The 22,022-nt window shown below is 32.0% G+C and overlaps 3 protein-coding genes across 3 annotated transcripts in view; 1 reads left to right on the top strand and 2 right to left on the bottom strand.

Annotated features, from left to right (window-relative positions):
* Positions 1–2,400, bottom strand: part of LOC132062902 (syntaxin-72-like) — a 7,578-nt gene extending 5,178 nt beyond the window's left edge. The window contains exons 1-2 of the mRNA XM_059455374.1: positions 2,176–2,400; positions 783–908 (exon numbers count right to left, since the gene is read on the bottom strand). Of these exons, the coding sequence (XP_059311357.1) occupies positions 783–908; positions 2,176–2,328 (279 nt within the window). The 5' untranslated portion in view covers positions 2,329–2,400. The remainder of the gene's footprint in view (positions 1–782; positions 909–2,175) is intronic.
* A 4,580-nt stretch (positions 2,401–6,980) lies between these two features.
* LOC132065338 (MLO-like protein 6) lies at positions 6,981–14,981 on the bottom strand. The gene is made up of 15 exons (XM_059458677.1): positions 14,496–14,981; positions 14,026–14,083; positions 13,557–13,801; positions 12,830–12,946; positions 12,631–12,691; positions 12,416–12,504; positions 11,590–11,664; positions 10,761–10,855; positions 10,566–10,615; positions 9,933–9,973; positions 8,865–9,038; positions 8,734–8,769; positions 8,474–8,541; positions 8,292–8,352; positions 6,981–7,747 (listed from the first exon to the last, which is right to left on the bottom strand). Exons 1-15 carry the CDS (start codon positions 14,616–14,618, stop codon positions 7,265–7,267), a joined length of 1,776 nt encoding a protein of 591 aa, XP_059314660.1. The 5' UTR covers positions 14,619–14,981; the 3' UTR covers positions 6,981–7,264.
* Positions 14,982–18,369: 3,388 nt separating this feature from the next.
* Positions 18,370–20,897, top strand: LOC132062256 (uncharacterized). Its single transcript, XM_059454862.1, has 2 exons — positions 18,370–20,067; positions 20,550–20,897. Exons 1-2 carry the CDS (start codon positions 18,370–18,372, stop codon positions 20,895–20,897), a joined length of 2,046 nt encoding a protein of 681 aa, XP_059310845.1.
* The last annotated feature ends 1,125 nt before the right edge of the window (positions 20,898–22,022 follow it).

Genomic DNA, 22,022 nt, shown 5'->3' on the forward strand with positions numbered 1-22,022 from the left:
GCAAAAACCCCGATACTCAGAGAATGTTGGAAGCAACTAACTTTCTTTTTGACGAACTCCATTCTTTAGACAACCATTTTGCTCAACTTGACCTTACAACATGAAAACCTATCAACCGATTTTGACCTTATTGAATATACGAAGAAGAAATGGACTAAGATCCTTTCCAATTCAATCCATATGGCTCAAGATCACATCGAGTATATGGATAGGATCCCTTCATTCTTAACCAAAGGTCTGGGATTCGAGCCCTGATATGGCAAGAATCCTAGTAGGAACAACTACATAAATGGGCGCATGTGGAGCAGAATGGGATAATCGAGGGCGTGTGGATGGGGCCAGGTGGGAAACTAAAAAAGAGAAACTTACCTTGACGCAGGCTTTCAAAGGATTATTGTTGAAACTGAGCACATAACATGAAATCAAGCTCAAAGACATTTAACTTCCCCAGTTATGCTATCCATCAATCAATCACCATTCTATAGCAACTATATTAAAGCTACTCAAGTACAGATTAATAAAAAAGCCTATGTTTTATCCAGGATCATATAAATTTATCAAGTTTTTATCCAAATTTCAATTGATTACATCTGCTATTTTATGAAAAATTTTGGAATCTAGACATAACAAGCAAAATGAGCAAACTTTAATGGAAACTTACAACTTACAGGCTACCATCAGCAGAATTTAAAATAGTTATTCCAATAATACATGCATCTACAAAATATAAGCTACTACAACAACATACAAGCACAAAATAAGCTAAATATTAAGAAATTTACCTTTTTCTGAGCAAGCTTTTGCAACTTTTTTATTTCATCCATTAAACGCGCCTTTGTTCGTCGTACCTCCGCTTTCATAGCCACCGCTTTAGCTCTGTTCGTTTCCATAGCAGCCATCTCTGCTTTCTACAAAACAGAACAATAAAGTTGAAATAATAACAAAATCAAACTACACAACATTGTTTGGATGGCTGTTAATAGTATTGTGTTGTTAGTTTAAATATAATTACTAGTTGTTTTGATTGTACTTAAATTTTATTGTATGGTATAGTACGAAAAAGTCTCATTTTATCTATCAATCGATTTGGTGTGATCGCAAGATACCTTTTTTTTTTCTCATTTTGTCTTTGCTTACTTATTACTATCAAATAATCTTATTTTATCTTTTACCCTACTTTTTATAATAGCTCTATAATATCCTACTTTTCTTGTCAGTTTGTCCTTCAAATTATTGGTATGTCGCATTATGTAACTACGGAAAATGATACAATCTATCCAAATGTTGTACTCCCTCTGTCTCAATTTATGTGATACAGTTCGGATTTCGAGAGTCAAATAAGAAAATGTTTGATCACGATTTATTCGTATGCCCCTTAAGTATTTTAAACTGTTAATTGTTGTGACTTGTATTACTTTTCATTTCTAAATATGTAAATTATTTTTCAAAAAACTTAAAGATTGTATGTCTGAATTCACGGTCAAAATCACATAAACTACTGGGACAGAGGGAGTATTCATCAAACAATACCGTACAGTACAATACGATACATTAAGAAAGTATACCGAACAACCTTCCAAGCAAGGTGTAAACTTCAGTTATATTCCTCAATTACCTGAGAAGTGGCATCAATTTGAGATTCAAAAGACGAATAAAGACGAGCAAAGGCATCACCGGAATACCCGAATGCTTCTCAACGTCGTACTTATCACACTTCTTGCATATCGAATCAACTCTAAAGATAATATCAATAACACTCATCTTCGGTTCCAATTACCCTTTTTCCGGTTAACAGAGAAAATGATGATGGTGGAAAGAGAAAGCGGGAAGGAAGAGAGATAAATTTTAAATTTTATTACTATATATCATATGGTTAAATTTATTCTTGTGTAACAAGGAATAGTCTCATTTTGTGCAATTATGATTTGGTCTGATCGCGTCGTTATCTTATTTTATCTGTACTTATTATCTAATGATCTTATTTTATCTTTTGTCCTACGTACATTTTTATAATAGCTCTACACCACCTCTTACTTTCTCGCAAGTTTATGCTTCAAATTTTTAATGTGTCGAACTATGTAACGACGGAAAATGATACAATCTACCCATCAAAACGATACACTAGGATACGTTATGAAAGAATATTTAACAACAAACCAAACAACGAGAAATTACCTGAGAAGTGGCATCAATTTGAGATTCAAAAGATGAATAAAGACGAGCAAAGGCATCACCGGAATTATCATTACCCGAATGCTTCTCAACATCATACTTATCATATTTCTTACATATCGAATCAACTCGAAAGATAATATCAATGACACTCATCTTCGGTTCCAATTAACCTTTTTCCCGGTTAACAGAGAAAATAATGATGATGGTGGAATGGAGTGAAAAGATAATATTATACTTATTACGTACTTCTCTCTCTATTTCTCCCATTTTTCACTTTTTCTTTGTCTCTCTGATTTCTCGGAGAAATGAAGGTTTACCAACGATATCGGTTTTGCGTTGAGAGAAGAGTGAATTTAGCGGTAATTACTCCCTCCATTTCAATGTTTTTATTATTTCATTTTATTTTCAAATAAGTGGTGTTTCACAACATTAATAAGACATTAATTAGTTTCTTCTAATTTTATCTTTATTTAATTAAGTGAAGTTTTACATAATCATCAAAGAACTACTCCCTCTGTTCATTTTTACTTGTCTTGTATACTAAAAGTAGACCCACTGGGCGTAAACTCCATTATTAAAGAGCAACAATTAAAGATTAGCCCATTTGAAGGGAAAGTCGTGCAATTTCTTCTATTCTGACATTACCAAACAGTTCCAAATATGTAGGGTTTAGCCCAAGAAAATATGTTACGTCTAACCTGTTCAAGTTTGGCTAGGTTAATAATATGTTTATTTATTAGCTCAACTTACCCGTTTCAGTCCATCTGAAATTTGGAGTGGTATATAGCCTAAATTGACCATAGAAACCTCGTTAAAATATTTTCAAAAAGATATTTTTTAATCTGATATGTTATATTTAGCCATAATAAAGAAGAAAAAACTTATTAGATAATTCAATAGTTATGAAAGAACAAATGTAGAAATTAAAACATAGTGAGAAATGCGTGGATAGGGTTATGACTTATGACCCATTTTTAGGCTATTTTAGCACAACTCATTTCATCCCAAGTAGGTAGTCGAGTGTCGTCTAGTTTTCCTTTTCAGTATTAGTATTATTACTTCCCTATTATCATATTTGTTCGATTCTTTCTTATTGTTACCTATTTTTTCCGTCGCTTCGATTATCATATTATGTGTTGTTGTTCCTGTTCTTTTCTACATTACTTTCAACATGGCATCTGCACTACTATATTTTCTTTTCAAGCCTGCTTTGAGATGTCTTACTAAACCAGAGGGTCTATCGGAAACAACTTCTCTATCTTCACAATGTAGGGGTAAGATATACGTACACATCACCCTCCTCAGACCCCACTTGTCGGATTGCATTGGGGTTATTGTTGTAATTTTTGAGCGGGTAAAGGACCTGACTATTTATTAACTCAACTCATTTTCACCGGCCCAAATCTAGTTCAACCCCGCCACTTAACACTTCTACAGATAATGATATGTATATTTAGGGCTAAATGTGATTTTAGTATTAAAGTAAAGTATAGTATGTATCTTTTTTCTAAAAAAGGTATTTTTTGTGTTTTATTTGAATTTATTTATCTGGCATATTTTTATAATCTGTACTTAGCATAGTATAATTTTTTTCAACTTCTCTTGACTTGCTTAGGTTAGCTGGGGGGTTTAGCTGTTTAAGGCGTACACTCCAAACGTTTGACTCTCGTTTTAAGCAAACCTAACACACAATGCTCGAACCTCGCTCAATAATTACTATCAAAATCATGTGTCAAATTTTCAAATTATGTGTTTTAACATTAAAATCAAAGTGAAAATGCATAGCAATTACTCATGATTAAGTGATAAATGGGTTATATGAATAAGAAAATATATGTCTTGCATTTATCAACTTTGTGTAAATATCCAGTAATACGTAAGTTTGGTAAAAAATGATCCTTATAGGATGTTTACACCAAAATAAGTAATTAACCCTAGACGTTAAAAGGTAAAGTGAAAATGTGTACTTTCGATTAACCATGGCTAAGGCCTCATTTATTTGCACTTAATGGAGGTCTGAATCTGAATGGTTCAGACCTTAGCCATTAAGTCTTTGGATATTAGAAGCGGATCCAGAAATTGAATTGTATGAGTTCCTAAAAGACCACAAGTTAATATAAAATAATAACTGAATTCACAGTCAAATTTTTGTAGTGAGTTTATTAACGCTTATATAGAATAAATCCGTATATTGCACTATAAATTCACCCCTGGCACATATGTATAAAGAAAATAGATGTCACGTATTCATGTTATAAACAACTTATAGGAATAAGTTTTACCTAAGGAATGTTGTCTCTATCGAGAATATAGCACTGCATTTATATTTGGCTAGAGTGGAGGTCCTCACAACCTCCGAGTGCATTATTTAACATACACATTTTTTTGGTTACAATTTTTTACTTATACATATACATGTATCTAGTCTTGTTCAATCCTCAAGAAGTACTTTTTCTTTTCTTTTCATCGAATATGGTCAAGAGACGACATATAATTGAGGGAACTCACAAAGGATAAGAATGCACAATTATAATATGTAATCCGTATCCATCTTGAAAAATGAAATATGTTATCTTGAATTAATTAAATTAAACTAGATTCTCTATCAACCAAATAAAGCAATTAAATAGTGTTGGAAAAAACAGAACAGAATTGAAGAAAAATATTTTAGCATGAAAAATCAATGTACTTAAAAGGGATATTGTTCCTCTACTATCTGAGGATATACAAGTAAATTTTTCCAGGATCTAACAAAGCTTGTAAATCGATTTAGCAACTATGTAAAGAAAGCTTGAATTTATATATCATTAAGATGTCAATCCAAGAATTTCAAAAAAAATTACAGTTATTCAATTTCATCCATTCATATATATTACAACCTCTCTAACAAACACTAGTCCATTCAATTCTATAATTACATGCCAAAACAAGATCAGACCATATAACAATGTTATTGAAAATTCCACCATTTCTTATTCCAAAAACAAGATGATAAAACATACATATCCTACAATTAACAGAGGAACATAGATATAGAGCCTCCGACAAAGGCACTAACTAGTAACTAAGAATAGAAGCTCAAAGGGCGCCGTCGAACTCCATTACAACGGAAGGTGAAAGTCTGGATGAAATAAAATAAAAGCTCAAAGGCATTTGGGAGTTTCGTTAGTTCTATTCGGAGGCAGATCCAGGACAGATTTCAATTACGTATACTGAAGAGAATATACCACATCGGTGATGGATGAGATCTGTGTACTCCTTATAAGGCTTGAACAATCCTCCTCCCTTGAAGCTAGCTTTTTGGGATGTGAGTTAGACTCAATGTCTAATTTGACATATACATGCACAAAAAGTTAGTATAAGAAAACCGTACTTACTTCGTATTCAACGACTTTAAATCTAAATTCTAAATTCGCCTCCCTGTGCGTTCATGGCAGATTTGGTCATTGGATTCTTGATCAGCAAGACTGGAATAATGAGCAATGACTACTGAAATAAGCAGCACCCACAAGCAGAACACTGAGTAGCATTGTCTTCCCATTTTTCCTACCAAACCTTGAATGTTCTCCATTTCTCTAAGTATTCTCAAAATCTCTGTCTTGTATTTCGGTTTTAAGTATTAATGAGCTAACAAGTGTGGAAAGTGGGGTTTGGAGAGTGAGAAGTGTGGGTGTAGGAATTAAATAGGTGGATGAGAAGAAAAACAAGGGGCAATATAAAACAGAGAGTGGGAGGTTTTGGGGTAGGAGTGATAAATAAAAAGGAATTCGGTCTAACTTCAACTTCAAAGCTAATTTAAGTACCTCATTTATAATATGGGACTTCCAATACCTGATATATTTCAAACTGGACATTTAAAGCGTGAACAATACAGTTTGGAGATCCAATATTGGATAAACTAATAATTGAGTGTCTGATTCTAATACATGATAAAATAAAAAATAAAATAAATCCTTTAGATTTAATTCAATCTCAAAATTAACTCTTTAATAAAATTTAATAAGGCCACCAAAATATCTCCAGTGGCCAATTTAGAATACAGAATATGAATTTATAAGAATTCATCAACTTTAAATTCTCATTCGACTCTAAAATAACACATTGATAGCTGATTGTGGGGGGAGGGGTGAGGGCAGCATGGCAGCCGTTAGAAAAGTTACACGACGACACAAAATAATGTGGAGGACTTATTTTATTCTTTGGATTATGGGCGCTGCTATATTTTTTGTTGTTGCATAAACTTTTTCCAACGGCGGTAATTGCAACGACGTGCAACAACTTTTTTATTGTTGTCAAAAGCATTTTTTGCAATAACAGTCAATACTATGGCAACAAAAAAAAAATATTTTAAAAGATTCATCATATATGCCAACAATAAAACTAAGTTGTTCCCAAATATTGAATTTTGCCAAATATATTATTTTTATAACCAAAAGAGTTGTTGCCATTTTTGTACTTTCTTGTAGTAGTGTTTGTCATTTTTGCTGGAAATTCATTTGCTTTACGCTACTGTACTCTTTTTTAAGCTTTGCAAATGCTAAAACGGAATACATCAACAAATCTTTAAATTTATGAATGTATTTTATTTAAATATTTGAATTCTGGCATATTGCGTATATTCCATATACATAAGCAAATGTGTAATGTAAATATTTCTCTTCCGTAGAAAGTTGACCAGTTTCTGTATCTCATAATTAAAGAGATCATAGAGTTCAAATTGGTGTAACTATGCTATCAAGGATCTTACATACACGATTCAATTTTTCTTAAAGTTGGATCTTTGTAAAAATACAATCAAGAAATTCACCTTTCCCCCTTGTTAATCAAGCCTCTTTGTATTCCATTTCTCGAAAAAAGTCTATCATCATTTCATGCATGAATTATCATCAGCGGAGCCAAGACTTTCAATAAGGTGATTCAAAATATAAAGAAGTAAAACACAAAAGAAAGTGAAGGGTATTCAACAAATAGTATATGTACAATAAAAGAAAAATATCTATATGTGTTGTAATTCTTCGAAGAAGGGGTGTTAACAATTAACTCATCTTCAATAAAGGTGGCTCCGCCACTTGCATGAACTACGTAAAATTTATACACTAGTTGTTCTCTTATCAAAAGAAAAGTCCCTTGGAAGGGCAACGTTGATTTCGCGTTGGTCACGAGCCACCGTTTGTGACAAAGGAACCACTTGGCCGAACGAACTAGGCTCGTGACCTTCCGAGTCATGATGATGCAAGTGACCAATTTGAATCTGATGCATGTAAGACGGAGAGGGCGATCCATCCCCACCCTTGTAAAATCGGGTGGGAGATGGCGAGCCCTCCATATCCCAATGGTCCACATTATAATTCGATCTTCGTGGACTCGTGTCCATGTCACTCGTGCGGATCCCACGCAGGAGATGGACGGGTGACATGCCGTGAGAAGGCGTTGCTGGCCTGCTTGACATTGGAGTTACTGAATTGGAATGCTTGTTGATCTCTTTTATGTGCTTTTTGGCACTATGGTGCCATTTCCTCAATGCTGTTGCTACTCTTTCGTTGAAGATTGTTGGTTTCATTGTTGATCCCATCTATACAAATTTGTGCAACATTTTGAGTATAAGTGTAATTTCTATGCACCAATAGTGTAAAAAACAAATTATAGTATCATTTTACTTAAAAGTTTACTATACATATAAGAAGTGAAATTGATAATATGACAAATAAGATAGATAACATGAACAAGTTATAGTATGGTAAGTATAAGTTATATGCTTTCAGTATTTTGTTCCGAAGACGGTGGGAAAATATTTTCCATGAAGCAGAAAATTCAATATCTAGGTATATATTCTCAATTCATTCTTTCTTATTATAGGGTGGACTCTATGGATCATATTAGAAAAGAGTTGAAGTAATTATATACACTATTAATATTTTTAAAAAATATATGTAGTATATTAATTATTCAAATGATTTTTATAGATAAGTCTTCTTAAAATGTGAAATTTATAATTTCCAAAATAAGATAAGTTATCTGATACAATAGCTAAAGATAACATGATAGTATAGTGTATACAACTTAAACATGAAAAGAAAAAACATATAGTATAGCTGTGTTACACACAGTTCACTTACCTGTGTCACTAGGGCATATAGTGGAAGGGTGACATAGCTGCAGAGAATCTGAATAAGAACCCTGCTCAAAACACCAACATTTTTTCATGTATAAATACTCCAGATTAAATTCTAAAGAAAAAAAATAAATAAAGCCAAACAGCAGATCAGATAAAGAGTATTAAAAGAAGATTAATACTAACCCCATTGTCATTCTAATGACGATATCCTCAGTATGATCGTGGAAACAAGATTTCAATCCAAATTCATACTGCAAAAGAGAAATTAAACAAAATCCAAAGTTAGTGTTGTTTTGGTCCAAATTAAAACGAACAATATTTGTCATGTTAAGAGTATCTTTGTGTTATTTTAGCCCAACTAAAATTAGTATTAATTTTCTTGGTTCTTCTTTTTATTTATATATATACATCCTTAATGTTCATAGAATTAGTTGGTGGCTTACCCAAGTCCAAGCAAAGAACGCCAACTGAAAAGCATTCTGCAATAAGTCACGAAAACATAAGATTAATAAGGGCAAGAAAATAATTTTAAAAAATTTAACATGTATTTTTTAAAAATAAAAAAGAAGAGTACCTGAAAAAGGACAAAATTAATGAGATAAAGAAGAAGACGAGGACGATTGAACCAAAAGAGGTCATCTCCAGGCTGAACCACAGGAACACCTTTCACTACTTCCCCTCTTTCTTGAATTCTTAGTCCCATTTTGGTGATGATCACTTGTAGTTTGGTCCCTACTAACAATATCACCTGCATTATAATTTTGAATTTAAGTTATATACAAGGATTGTAAAGACTTTATACACTATTTGTAAAGTTCAACCTCTTCTTATGGTTGGTGGCGAAATCAGAATTTTTCACTAAGATATTCTAAATGTAAAGGAGTAAACACATAAAGAAACTAAGGGGATTCAACATATACGATAATTCATAAAAATTAGGTTTGACCTTATATGTATAACATAATATATATTTTGATGAAGGAGATTCGGATGGACCTGCTTCTCCTCCCTCTAGCTTCGTCCATTAGCATGTTTTATAATTGTTTTTTCCACCTCATATTACATTGATTATATCATCATCAACACGTCCATTAGCATGTTAGTCAGAGGCGGATCCAGAATTTAAATTTTATGGGTTTAATCTATAGATTTTTAGCATTGAACCCATTATATTTTTAAAGTTGGGGGTTCATATCTACTATTTATTGCAATTTTAATAATTTTTTACACATAAATTTAGGCCGATCCAAAGTTTGGAGTTCAGTTGAACCCCAACCTTATAGGCTACATACGCCTCTGATGTTAGTTACCATTTCTATGATCAGTTAGTACTTATATTCGAAATTTACGTGTAATTATCTTTTTTAACAATTGATTTTGTAAATACTTTATACTGTCAGTGCATAGAACTTAGCAATAATATGTCAGTGCATAGAACTTAGCAAAATTCTTGTGTTAATCCCCCTTTAAATTTCCTTGCCTTACATATATACATAGTGTATTATTTTTTTCTGACCAAAAAAATTATGAATAAATAAATACACACGTGGAAACTGAAAAAGATAGATGTATAAAATGAGGAAAATAAAAAAGAAACAAAAGTCAAATGCAAAATGTGCACAAAATGATTAGAACTACTTACAAGTAAAGGAATGAACGGTAGCCACAGATAAGAATACCAGCCTGTCCACAAATGTCAATGAAATTCTTTAAGTCAATTTAATTGCACAAGACCCAGAAATAAAAAAATAATGGCATAAGAATAATCTATGCCCTTATATAATTTGTTATACAATTCTTATTTACATTACATAAGTGCTAAATTAAAACATCACTTTAAGGGTTAATAACATTTTCGATCTCTTAGTTATTGGTAAATTATAATTTAGTACTTATGATAATTTAACTAAGCACACTTAACATTCAGTTACTTGAAGTGCGCATTTTCGTTTATCTATTTGCTTCTGAATAATCACAAATTTCCTGAAATATTAAGTTTTACCGTTTAATTTACTCACGTACTATATTATACTATTAAACTTTATTGTCACTCCATATTTGAGGGTGATATACTTCTAAAAATAATATAAATATAACATATTACCTCCATAAAGAGATAAAAAGAATACATTTTATTAATTTAAAGTTAAATATGCTAAGTCATATATCAGAAGAACCAAAATCATATTTTTAATATAATCACGCAGAAAGATGTAACTTAGCTATACAAAAAAGAGACCAAAAAATCAAACTGCATAAAGTTGTGTGCATTTACCATGAGTATTGAAGAGTAGGAATAATACAGCAAGGAACCAAATTGGGGGACTGCAAAACACACAAAAATTGAATGTCAGCTATAGATTAACACAATATCTGTGCAAATTTTGACTTATGTGCTGCCATTTGGGTTAAACTAAATTCAATTAAATAGAAATAATTAAATTAGTGAATCTAAACGCTAAAAGAAAACCTGATGCTAACGACTACTTTGAAGTCTTCTTCTAATGAACGCTTGATATACTTTTGGAAATTAAAATTTACGTGGCTCTGAGGTGCCAGATGCGCCTGCAAATTACACCAAAATTATAAAATTATAACAAATAGCATAGTTAATTACTTAATTTTGAATAACAATACTCCACAGCATATAGAAATTGAGAATTTTTAATTTGATGAGCTTAATCTTTACCATTCTTATCACCGAATCCATTTCAGTTTTAAAATTACCGCTCAATATTTAATATATTTTATTTTTTCGTATCTCACAAGCACGCGTTTGTGTGTGTATGTTTATGATGCGCATAAAAAAAAAATCACCTCCTCTTTATGGATCTACACACATTTGTTCAAGCATATTTTTTTATAGTCTTTTAGGTTATCACTCACAAAATTTTAATTGTGCTTTAATTTCATGTTCTAACACAATAATTTTCAATTTTTTTAAGCTTAACTTCAAATGCTACTTTAAAAAAAAAATCAACTAATTCATGTCCAGGTGCCTCCTTATATTTGTGTACTTGATATCTTGTGTCTCCTTATAAGTATTGGTGAATGTTTATTTATAAAAAATTTAAAAAAAAAAAAAAAATTATCTCTACCTTAGTTTCTCTAAATAGTTTTTGGGAGAATGCCAAGAGTTAAGGAGAAGTTTCACCTCTAAAATGTAATGTAAGGAAAGGAATATACTATTTGATTATCTCTTAATTCTCAGTATTAATTTCCTTCATCACTTATTTTAATTATCATTCAATCTTCTTGATGATGTGAGTATGTATATATGCACGTGAAAATGAAGTTACCGTGATAAACCCATGTCGTAGGGTCAAGTAATCCACTTTTGGAACAGATCTTACAAATTGCCTGAAGAAACAAACCTGCAAATTCAACGCAAATTACCCCAAAAAAAATAAAAAAAAATAAGTCCGTATTAATGATTTTTCAACCAAAAAATAAATAAAATATAGTAACATGATTCTTTTATTTCATTTTTGTGATGAAACATGCATATCAAAAATAGTTAAATAAGCTGCGTATTGCAAAAGTCAGACACATAAAAAAGAGCAATTATCCAATGTAATACTTTTTTGGGCCAGTGTCCCTATCCCTAGTCAAATGGATTTGAAGTATTTGTTTACACATTAAACCTAAAATAATAATAAATATTTAAAATAAAAAATAAAAAACTAGGGGAAGTAGTACATATTGTCCGCATCAACTCTTGATTTTTCTTTATATAAATAATAAATAATAATATTAATAAGGTCATAACTAGCATTTGAGTTGTTTAACTCTTGTAAGACTCAAAATACCTACTATATTGCAATTGACCAAGTTACACTAGTGGCACACTTAGAGTAAGATAATAACTAGAACATAATGAATATTGGAAATTCATATATACTCCCCAGTTTCATCTTATGTGTATTAATTTAATACGGTATGAAGTTTAAGAAAGTATGGAGGATTTTTGAATTTTGTGTTATATCGTATTAAATTAAATATGTGTGTAACATGCATCTTGTGGTTTTGAGTATGTAATGTGGATGTTGAAATTAAAAAGTTATTATAGATAAAAAAGTTATTTTCCTCATTATTGCTGAAATAATTGAGAGCAAAGATACTTACAATCCACAATAAAATAGAGTTTTTAGTCCAAAAGCTCAAGTGTCTTCTTCCAAATGACGTGTCTCTAGCAAACCGGAATCGCTCAGGATCTATTAATGTATAGAATATATCAACATAATGGGATTTAATATCTTTAACATAAATAGTTTTGCTGTTAAATTTAAATAATGTGGAGGATAAAATGAATATTAGGAATATTTTTAATCTTTATTTACCATGATCAAATTGGTACTCAGCTGTTCTTGTTTCCTTTTCCCATATTTTCCAACGACTCATCTGAAACCGCATCCCAAAAAGAAAAGAAAGGAATGTCAAAATGAATGAATTGTAAATAAGAAAAAAAAAATGAAGATGATTGAAACATTTCTTATGTTTTTTCTTAAGGATAAGTAGTTATATTTTTAAGTGAAGTACCTTAGCTCTTCCAAGAGCCAATGTGGTAACACAGTAGAATACGTGAAAAATAGCCAGCACGAAAATGAAAATATGTAATTGATGAATACCATCAGCAGATACAAATGCTACTTTTCCCTGCAAACAAATCCACCAAAAAAACAAATCCCCCTTTGATTAAATAATCAACACCAATTATTTATATTCAATAACATGATACATTGATAATTGAATGATTTTGCACTTTATAATTCATTAAATTTGTGAAGAGTCACAGTATGAGAGTGATCAAAAGTGCACATATCAGTAATTGAAGGCCAAATATCCTTAAACAAAAATCATAAGAATCAAAATCGAATTTTATCAATATTCGAAGGACTAAGAACGCTAATTTCCTAGAAGATCAGTTGCATTACTTTTCAAATTACTATTTTCACTTATTAATAAATAATTATCTATAATTTCCTTTTAAATGATCTCATACGACATGTCACTGCTAAAAGAATAGGAATTAGTTATGGATAAATTCTGCAGCTAAACAGTAAAATTCGTCGCTAATTCTATTAGCGACAAATTAGTGATAGATTGACAAAGAAATCAATTAATCACGAGTTTTTTGGCGACAGAGTTCATACCTAATTCTTGTTTTTCCTTGTAGCGTATATATATTTATTTAGATTACGAATATATTCCTCTTTTCAATTTTAATTTTTTCAAAAAGCAAAAGGAGAAAAAAAAAATGTCATGCCTTGTCTGCACATTTGTCAGTTCCGACAGCCGCCAAAACTCGCCGAACTCCGCCATCTGTCTCCGTAAGAAGTCGCCGGCGATGACCCTCTTCGTCGTCATAATTATCCTTCTTATTCATTTCATATTCTTTTTGCTTACTACATGGATGCCATGTACTAGCAATTTTCTCAGATACACAAATATTTGATATAGGATCTTGCCCTACTGTTAGCAATAGGGATATAAATCCCAGCAGCATTAACTCTACAAAATAAATAAATATAAAAATGTATTAATTAGCTTGAAATTAAAGTAGTCATTGTAACTAGAAAACCAGCATATATTAAAATTTATGTTGCTCAAGCTCTTCAAAAATATTGTTCGATATATGTTGAAACTGTCAAAATTTATGTACTTTTGAAAGATTCGACATGAGTACGACATCCGTTTCGAAGGATTGAAGCAACATATAATATATAAAAGCGTACCTGATTTTATCTTCTCAAGTGCTTCATATAATGCTCTTTTGTGCTTAGACTTCAACCACTGCATGCAGTTAGAAAACATAAAATTAATCTAAAAACGTTTTTTTTTTTCGTATTTTACTTAAATAGAATTAAGTTATGTATACGAATAGTGTAAATATGTTTTATATCATTAATAGATATAGTTCAGTTTGTAACAATATCTACCAAATTATCAATTAATGCCTATTAGAGTAAATTTTACTTATAACTACTTTTTGACCTAATTATGTAAATATTTTATACTTTATAAATATATAGTTTTCAACCTGTAATAATTAGTTACTTATTATGTTTATCAACTTACCAATTAATTTTTATCATAAGTTTTTGTATCTATAATTATTTTATGATCAGATTAATATAAATATATTTATACCGTCAGTGTAGAGAGCTTAGACTCTACTGAAATATTGCATGGGTTAGTGGCTTACCTTTCCAATAAGATGGATGATGAACTCTATTACAATAGAAATGGCAACCAACGCAAAACAAACTACGGCAACTGCCCACGTCGGCGTTTGCTCCAACGATCTTCCTCCTCCTCCTCCAGCCATCTTCCAGTTTCACTCAGGATGGATAAGACCTTTACAATCTTAATTAATTGAAAGTCTCGAATTCGAATTTATGAATGAAGAAATTGTTGACAGAAAGCGCCTTATTATTCCTTTGTAAACTTATGCGATGGAAATACAGATGAATGAAAAGGAGATGGAGACATAGAATAGTAGCTACAGAGTAGTCAAGGGTATACAAGTGAGAACATGAATGGTTTTCAATGAAATTACATTACATCATTTATATAAAACTCCAAGAAGATACCCTTTAGTGAAAGGAAATAAAAAAAAAATCCAAAGAAAAAAGAAGTAAATAAGATTAATAAGGAAAATGGATGACTTTGACTTTATAGCCGTGTAAGAAACAATTGAAAGGAGGAATGACTCGTCGACTTAACCAATACGTAAGAGAAACTACTTGTGGTTTGACTTGATCAAACTACTATTTTCAGATCCTATAATTTATATGCCCAAATATTCGGTTACTTATTTTATAAATAAAAAACATTAGTTTACTTTTTCTTTGTTATATTTAACTAAGCGTAGATGTATAATATGATGTATTTACAGATTCCTTTGACTATTGTGATGGTTTTTCTGGTTTACTTAAACTAGAAAAGTATTTCTTAATGGTATAACCAACCATCTGTTACCGTTAATTGTTAAAAATTATAAGTTTACTTTTTCGTTGGTATATAAAAATAATTTACATGTATAATATTCATATATTTAGTTAATGATGATATCATGAAAATCTATTACCCTTGACTATTCGACCAAGTGAACTCCTCTCTATGTAATGTGACTTCTTTCTCCACAATAATTGTTGGTAGCCGTTGGATTTAGTTGATTATCAATTAAGCTAACAAACAAACAAACAAAAAAATGGGGATGATATTTATATATGTATATGTTCCTATAATCATGTAAAGAAATTCAATGATTTAGTATCCGGCGAAGTGAGAAAAACAAAGAAATACTTGTCCCTTGTTAATCGAGTAAGAGTTTTTAAAGAGGTTTAAATACTTCTGCATATATATTTAGGGGCGAAATTACTCTAGAAATTATGGTGCACGTAAACTCATGGTTCTTCACCAAATTAAGTATTTATGTACATATTTTCTAGAATTAACCTAATATTAATTGCTGGTATGGTGGCACCTATGCTCCAAAAGGGTTAAATGTTGCACTTAGTTTAGTGCTAAGTTATTTATCCAAAGAAACTAGTATCAATCCCAACAAAATACATTCTTTTTTCTCCTTTTTTTTGTGGTGCACTCATATTTTAGAAATTCTAGATCCATCTCGTAATATATTCCACCATTGGCTTTAAGATTTTGAGTTGAATGATCAAATTTTTTCACATGTATGAGAGCCAAGATTTAATGAGCTTATTTGCACAAACGTTTTCTCTCATGTTCTATAGCTCTAAATTTTTCTCATTCAATTCATCCCCATAGCTCTGGACTTCTCTTAATTTCTCAATTCAGCCTACAGAACTACTAACTCTAAACTAATCAATCATTAGCATGTTGAGCCTAATTTGTCTCGATATTCCTTCAACTCAAGGTTCACTCCTATTTCTCTCATATTTAAAAAAAATAAAAAAAATAAAAAAATAAAAAAACTTTTGTCCCACACGTAAACTCAAAAAGGGGATACATACACGGGAGATTGTGCAGAAGGGTGTTAGAGAAACACTTGTGTAAAAAAATTCAAAAAAAATTAAATGGTCCTGCTTAATTATTCTACCTATTACTTTAAGATTTTGAATTAAATGCGTAAAGTTTGTCAAAAAGATACGACTGGAATGTGTTGACCTCATGTGGAGCTATTACCGGTTAATTAATTATGGGTATTAATTAAAATTCTGCTGATTACTACGACCTTTTTTATCTTTGGAAGTTGACTACTTATGAAGGTGGCCATCCATATACTATAATTTTTTCGTATAAGGAATCACTGTTCAACAAGTATATATCCTCAATTGTAAAAAAGTTGACTTCAAGAATATTTAAGATCATAGACACATAACAAATTCAAAATATTTGGTGAAATTAGTCAGACTAATTTAGATTGCATTAACTAAACATTGTTTAAATAGAAATAGGAAAGAAAAAATAAAGAAAGTATAGGTGTCCAGTCTGAACTTTATTTAAGGTGGCATGAAGTCTTCATTTGATGACAATATCTTTTCCTTCTTCAATTGGGGACTAAGAATGTCCAAGAAACTCTTGTCTTTTATTAGAAACGGACATTAATATATGATAATTATTAGTTATAATTAAAACGAAAGATTAATTAAATTGATCTCTTAGACACTTTCAAATGATATGTGAAGTTGAATGGTTCTGCAGTAATTATATACCCTCCTTTTTAATTTCTTATACTATTACTATCTTTTATATTTTGGACAAAAGACTCCAATTCTATATTTTTTCGGTCAAATGAATATATTAAGTGATTAACAATCAAAGAAAGCAGAGTAAAGACTTTATAAGTGAATGAAAATGCGAAACCTATGACTTTCGACTAAGTTGAAATTTGACTATACACAATTGTTTTTTCTCTAAAACCAGATAAGATGTGTACTTCTTGTCTCCGAATATTGCAAATTAAATGTGCGTTCTGGTGTACATTTTTAATTAATATACTCCTAATAATTGGAAGGACAAAAAAGTGAGTCCAAATCTTGAAAATCAGAGTTCAATCCCTCCAGAGATTAAAAAAAAAGTGATTTTTTCATATGTCTAAGTCTTGATGACAAAATTACCCGATACATATGTTGATAAAACATAGCACATGCCCTACAAAATAATTAAGGTGTGCGACTAAACTAGCCCCGAACACTACCATCATTCGTTATAATAACAAGATATAGACTTGGTTCTATTTTACTTTGATCAAAGGTGGGTTGCAGAGGATAACGTAAAGGAGATTATAGGGCAAGCTCGGGGAAGAGAGGTTGAGGGTTCTAGACAGTTCAAAGTGTGTTGGAAAATTCGTAAGTGTAAGTTTGCATTGTTGGCCTGGTTAAAAAAAAAGGGGGAATGAATTCGAGAGAGAAGATAAGGGAGCTAAAAAAGCAAATTGAGATTTTACGATATGACCCTAAGGAGATTGATTTTAACAGAATAGCAATCTTGAAAAAACAACTAGGCCACGCATATAAGGATGAAGAATTGTTCTGGAGACAGAAGTCAAGTGTACAATGGTTGTCTGAAGGTGATAAAAATACTTCTTTCTTTTACATGGCAACGGTACAAAGGAGAAGGAGAAAATAAAAGGGTTGCAAAAAGATGATGGATCATGGGTATCTGATAAGGAAGGAATTAGTGGTGAGGTTGAGAATTTTTATTGCAATTTATTCACCACATTTGTGCCTGAATCAGAGACTACGATATGGGATGATATTCCTGCTGGAATTACAGAGGATATGAATGAGAGATTGATTGGGCAAGTTACTATTGAGGAAGTGAAGAAAGCGGTTTTTTCAATGTGTCTGACTAAAGCCCCCGGGGTTGACGGTATGACCCCTTTGTTTTTTCAAGAGTATTGGTCAATTATGAAGGAGGATGTGCTTCAAGCTGTGAGGAGTTTTTTCCAAATGGGAACTTTGTTATCGTCTTGGAATAGGACTTTGATCACTTTGATCCCTAAGTGTAAAGCCCCTATCTCGATGAATCAATATAGGCCAATTAGTCTGTGAGCTACATTTTACAAAATAGTAGCAAAAGTTTGGGCAAGTAGGATGAAGCCATTGTTAAAACACGTAATTTCCCCTAATCAGGCTGCTTTTGTAAGTGAAAGACAAATCATTGATAATGTGGTTTTAGCGCATGAATTTATGAGCTTATTAGGGAATAAAAGGAAAGGAAAGAAGAAGTTCATGGCAATTAAGCTAGATATGTTGAAAGCTTATGATCGGGTGGAATGGGGCTATATGAAACAAATGATAATCCATATGGGATTTCATGAGAGGTTTGTGGGATGGATTATGGAATGTATATCTTTTACGTCTTTCTCCTTTAATTTGAATGGAGAGATAAGGGGAAATGTAGTTCCTTCAAGAGGGCTGAGGCAGGGAGATCCGCTTTCGCCATACCTTTTTGTCATCTGTGCTGAAGGTTTGTCTGTGCTACTAAAGCAGGCTGAGGAGCGGAATGTACTAGCTGGTTTACAATTGAATAGGAATTGGCCGTCAGTGTCTCACTTGTTTTTTGCAGATGATTCTTTCTTTTTCTGTGAAGCCTCGATGCAGAGCGCATCTGAAGTCCAAAGAATTCTGCAAGATTATGCTAGATGTTCGGATCAACTGATTAACACTGATAAATCTACAGTCTTCTTTCGCAAGAATATAGAATGTCAAGAAAGAGAAGAGATTTGTGCTATGCTGGGAAATATGAAAATATGTACCAATGGTATGTATTTGGGGCTACCCGCAGTGGTGGGAAGATCGAAGAACGAAATATTGGGTTTTATCAAGGATAGAGTTGGGACAAAAATAAAAGGTTGGAAAGAACGATTCTTAAGTCCAGCAGGAAAAGAAGTATTATTAAAATCGGTCCTTTCAGCTATACCCACATATGCCTTGACATGCTTTAGAATGCCAGATCGATTATGTGAACAGATCACATCTTTGTTTAATAGATTCGGGTGGGGGAAAGATGAGGAGGTACGAAAGATGCATTTAGAGAAATGGGAGAGACTTTGTGATGCAAAAAGCAAAGGGGGTCTTGGATTTAGAGATTTAAAAGCGTTCAATATGGCCTTATTGGCTAAAACGGCTTGGAGAGTGTTGAAAAATCCAGACTCATTAATGGCTAAAGTTTTGAAAAGCAAATATTTCCCAAATTCTTCTTTTATGAATGCAGAGGTGAAAGGATCATCTTCGTGGATTTGGAGAAGCTTGATGTGGGGAAGAGACCTCTTACGAAAGGGAGTCAGATGGAATCTTACGGATGGTGCATATTTTAATGTATGGTTTGAGCCATGGCTACCTAAGGATGATAAGTTTTACCCTGTTACAATTCATGGTGATAGTGACAGGGATTTAAAGGTTTTTGACTTGATTGATAGTGAGAGCTCAACATGGAAATTAGCTATGCTTAGTGGCTTATTCTGCGAGGGTGACATTAAAGCTATTCTTTCTATTCCATTGTCTAGGTCGGACGGGATTGATAGATTGTTATGGCACTTTACACAATCTGGGAGTTATGAAGTGCGTCCAGGCTATCACCTAGCAAAATCCTTATTGGAGGCTCATGAAAGGAGAAATGATAGAATTGAATCGAGTAACCAGTCTTTTCCGAAATCATTTTGGTTGAGTGTGTCGAAAATGAAAACTAATAACAACTTAAAGCATTTTTTGAGGAAGCGTTTGTTGAATGCCTTACCGGTTAAAAGTGTGCTAGCAAAGAGGCTAAGGCTACAAGATACGACATGTAGGGTATGTGGGATGGAAGAAGAAACAATTGAACATATGTTCTTTCACAAATGAGTCCTGTTTTATGGCCTAATATCGATAGAGTTAATAATTTTGCTAGTTGGTGGTATGACCTTTTTTTGAATGTTAAGCAATTTCCAGAGTCTATAAATCTTTTGAATTTATCTGCGCATCTAATGTGGTTTATTTGGAAAGCTAGGAATAGTTGGACTTTTAATAATAAAATGTGGGATGTTTCTAATATTGTGTCACAAGCATTATTTGCTTACCATGAGTTTAAAGAACTTGGCTCTATCAATAACACCCAAAATGATATATCCTTAATTAACGAGAAACTAATCTTTTGTCAAGATGAGGTTTTGTTTTTTACCCACGGAGTGTGCAAAAGGATACAAGAGATTCCAAAAGTAGTGTGGTGTGTGTGTGTGTGATGCTCGTGGTTCGATGCTTCATGCCTTTGGCTCTCCATTCGATCGGTTGGGAAGCCAATCATCGCTGAAGCAATTGCAGTTAGAGAGGCATTGCAGATTGCGGTTCACAAAGGATGGAGGAAAGTGCATATTCTATCGGATGCAATGGAATTGGTAATGATAAGTCAAGGACTGAAGTCAACACCTTGGCTTGTGCAAAACGTATATGAAGATATCATGCAGCTCAAGGACACCCTAGATGTAGTTCGATTTTCTTTTATTAGAAAGAACAAAAATAGGTGTAGTCACCGTCTTGCTAGTTTTTCAAAGACTTTAGTTGATGCAGTTTCTTGGGATGACCAATTTCCTATATGGCTTGTACATGAAACTCGTGACTCTTTTGCTTTGCTATCAAATGAATGAAAAGGTCAGCCTTTTTATGGAAAAAAAAAATAGACTTGGTTCTATTTTCACATTAGGTCGCTCGTTTCAATTCTAGTTCAATTAAGGTAAGTTGTAGCATTAAAATCATGTCTTTTGGTTTATTTTTCCAGTTTACCTTAATTGAACTAGTATTAAAAATTAATTGGACTTATAGCCTGTTTGGCCAAGCTTATAAAATCAGTTTATTTTGAAAAATATTTTTTTCGAAAGTGCTTTTCAAAAAACTACTTTTGGCCAAAAGCAGTTTGTGTTTGACCAATTAATTTTAAAAACACTTTTAAGTTGTAATTAGTATTTGGCCAAGGTTTTAATAAGTGCTTCTAAGTGTATTTTTCTCAAAAGTGCTTTTGGGCAAAAGCTATATCTTTTTTAGCTTCTGGAAAACAGTTTCTGCTACTCCCCGAATACACTTATTTTCTCCCAAAAGCTTTGTCAAACACCTTCCCTTTTTTCTCCATGAACCATGATGAATTTGGCCAAACACCTCACTTTTTTTAAAATAAGCACTTATTATAAAAAGTACTTTTGGGGGAATAAGGTTGACTAAACAGGCTATAGTTTATTTTCATTTTGGGTAAATAGTTGATTTTTGGCTCAATGAAATTAGCTTCTAAATAAGCACTTAAAGAAAACGGACAATAGGTTGGGTGTGGAATCTCTCTATTGAAAGGGAAATACTTAATTATTTCTCGTGTGTGATGAGTTGCATCTGTGAAAAATTAAAGTTAATTTTTTGGAAGAACAAAAATATCATAGATATTTAAAAGAGTTTCTAGAAAGTTATAATATAATATCTTTGATATATATTGTATTTAGGAATTGTCTAGAAATTCTAGACACTTAGATATTTATAGTTGAGGATAGAATTATCTAGAATAGTCTAGTGTAGGATCTTGGATAATTATCCTAAAGAAAATCTAGATATTCTAGAGTAGTGGTAGGGGATAAAGATGATTAGTTTTTTTCTTATGGATGTATCTAGAATAATATCTAGAAGCATCCCTAGACAAGTATAAATAGGAGTGACATTAGGCATTTTTAATCAAGCCAAGCCAAACCAACCCCAATTGTAAGTCATTTAAGCCAATTTAAGAAAGTCTTTCT

Source organism: Lycium ferocissimum, chromosome 7, assembly GCF_029784015.1.
Source record: "Lycium ferocissimum isolate CSIRO_LF1 chromosome 7, AGI_CSIRO_Lferr_CH_V1, whole genome shotgun sequence".
Classification (NCBI taxonomy): Eukaryota; Viridiplantae; Streptophyta; class Magnoliopsida; order Solanales; family Solanaceae; genus Lycium; species Lycium ferocissimum.